At 45.2% G+C, this 2,442-nt stretch overlaps 1 protein-coding gene across 1 annotated transcript in view; it reads right to left on the bottom strand.

Moving 5' to 3' along the window:
* Positions 1-273: 273 nt before the first annotated feature.
* Positions 274-2,442, bottom strand: part of LOC146461534 (uncharacterized) — a gene marked incomplete at its 3' end in the record, with an annotated part of 2,668 nt that continues 499 nt past the window's right edge. The window contains exon 2 of the mRNA XM_085086770.1: positions 274-2,135. Coding sequence (XP_084942896.1) covers positions 274-2,135 — 1,862 coding nt within the window. The remainder of the gene's footprint in view (positions 2,136-2,442) is intronic.

Genomic DNA, 2,442 nt, shown 5'->3' with positions numbered 1-2,442 from the left:
TGAAAGGTGTTTGTCATCGTGGTTTAAAATGATAGATGAGTTAATCGTTTGTCTCACGATTGAGTCACAAAGATGTGGATCGCGACGTTTCGACCGCTATACTGCTGGTCTTCATCAGGCGATGGTGTCGACTGATTGCGTGACAGTATAAGTAGCACCTTGGTTTGTGTTGATTGGTGCGTTTCGATCCTCTCTTAGGCTGTTGTTGATTGGAGGATTTCGATCCTCGTCGTTCAGAGTAGAAATTGTTCTCTTGGCCGTCCGCCTTGGTACTGATCGGTTGCTGTGTAGTTTGATCGTGGGCATCCATGCTTCCGGAATTTCAATTCCATTATCCCTATTGATGTTGTCAGGGTGAAGCCTTATGTGAATAGCCTCTTTAACCCTACGTGTGTACCAATGTGGGTCTCGGTCAATTAACTTAACCTCATCCCAGAGCGGATAGTGGCCCGTCGCATTGCTGTGTTCTGAAACGGCGGAGGATTGGGTTCGAGCAAGCCGTATGTCTCTATCGTGTTCCTTAATCATTTCATGCATAGATCTTCCCGTCTCTCCAATATAGACCTTGCCACACTCACAGGGAATCTTGTAGACTACTCCGTCTTGTTTTGCAGGGTCGACAGTGTCCTTAGGTCGCACTAGGTGTGATCTAAGTGTTGTGTCAGATCTGAAAACTGTCCGTATGCCTTGCTGTTGTAGGCAACGGCGAAGAGCCCCTGATAACCCTTTGACGTATGGTAGCACCGCAGTAGATTTAATTTCAGGCGCTGGTTCTTTTGTGGCTGTTTGTTTCTTTGTTTTCGTAATGTTTTTCACAAACGAAAACGGATAACCGTTAGAAACAAGAACTGATGAGAGGTGTTTCTTTTCTTGCGAGATAACTGATGGTTTAGTTATGAGGTGTTTCGATCTATCGTACAGGCACTTGACAATACCGCGTTTTACAGATTGCAGGTGGTGTGAATCATACGCTAGGTATTGGTCAGTGTGTGTAGGCTTTCTGTAAACACTGGTAGAGAGGTAGCCATCCGAATCCCTAGTTACCAACGTGTCAAGAAAGGGTATGGTGTTGTTGGTCTCAGTTTCCATAGTGAAGCGGATCGTTGGTTGTTGACTATTGAGGTGTTGCAGGAAAATGTCAACTTTGTCTCGACTCAAGATGGTAAAGGTGTCATCCACATAGCGTTTCCAAATCTTAGGCATACAAGGCGTAGAAGTCAAAGCTTGTTCTTCAAAATCCTCCATGTAGAGGTTAGCTATGACAGCGGATACTGGGCTCCCCATGGCTGCTCCCTCTTGTTGCTTGTAAATTAATCCATCATACTGGAAGTATGTGGATCTTAGAACGAAATCCAAGAGGTCCGCAATCTGTGCAGGTGTTAAAGTCGTGCGGTTAGCAAGACACGGGTCAGCTTCTAGTTTCCGTAACGCGGCCTGTAAGGCGCCTTCGATAGGTACGTTTGTGAACAGCGATTCTACGTCAAAAGACACCATGATCTCGCTCTGTAGTACCCTCTCACCGTTGATAGTGGACACGAAATGAGCTGAGTTGTTAACTGTATACTCTGATTTCCCTGTTAAGGGAGATAACACATCGGCTAGGTAGGAAGACAGATCATAAGCAAAGGTGTTCACACAAGAAACTATAGGTCTCAGAGGTGTATTTACCTTGTGTATCTTAGGAAGGCCATAGATTTTAGATGGTTGCTTATGTTTGGGCCTGATCTTATTATATACGGACTCTGTCAGGTGCCCACCTCGCTTCAGGTTCAGAAGCTTTTCAGTCAACTTTCGGCTCAAACGGTCCGTTGGGTCTTTATTAAGAAGTCGGTATGGACCCTTCTCAATCAGCGCTTTCAGTTTATCGTCATAGGTGTTTTTGTCTAGCACTACACTGGCACGACCTTTGTCTGCCGGGAGAATCATAATGTTCTTATCCTCTTTTAAACCTTTGAGAGCTTGTTTCATCTCCCTGGTGATATTAGGTTCAGGAGGCTTAGCCTTCTGGAGGATAGAGTTTACGTTTCTCCTGACAGTGTCTGCCTGTTCTGCGTCAAGTGGTCTTATTGCAGATTCAACCTTGGCAACTATCTCAGTGGCTGGGATGCTTGTAGGTGTTACAGCAAAATTTAACCCTTAAAATGTTAAAATTTAACAGCAAGGCATACGGACAGTTTTCAGATCTGACACAACACTTAGATCACACCTAGTGCGACCTAAGGACACTGTCGACCCTGCAAAACAAGACGGAGTAGTCTACAAGATTCCCTGTGAGTGTGGCAAGGTCTATATTGGAGAGACGGGAAGATCTATGCATAAAATGATTAAGGAACACGATAGAGACATACGGCTTGCTCGAACCCAATCCTCCGCCGTTTCAGAACACAGCAATGCGACGGGCCACTATCCGCTCTGGGATGAGGTTAAGTTTATTGACCGAGA

This window comes from Pavona decussata, unplaced genomic scaffold (assembly GCF_977016875.1).
Source record: "Pavona decussata unplaced genomic scaffold, jaPavDecu1.1 SCAFFOLD_197, whole genome shotgun sequence".
NCBI lineage: Eukaryota > Metazoa > Cnidaria > Anthozoa > Scleractinia > Agariciidae > Pavona > Pavona decussata.
The sequence above is the reverse complement of the archived record's forward strand: the minus strand, read 5'-3'. Positions and strand labels throughout refer to the sequence as shown.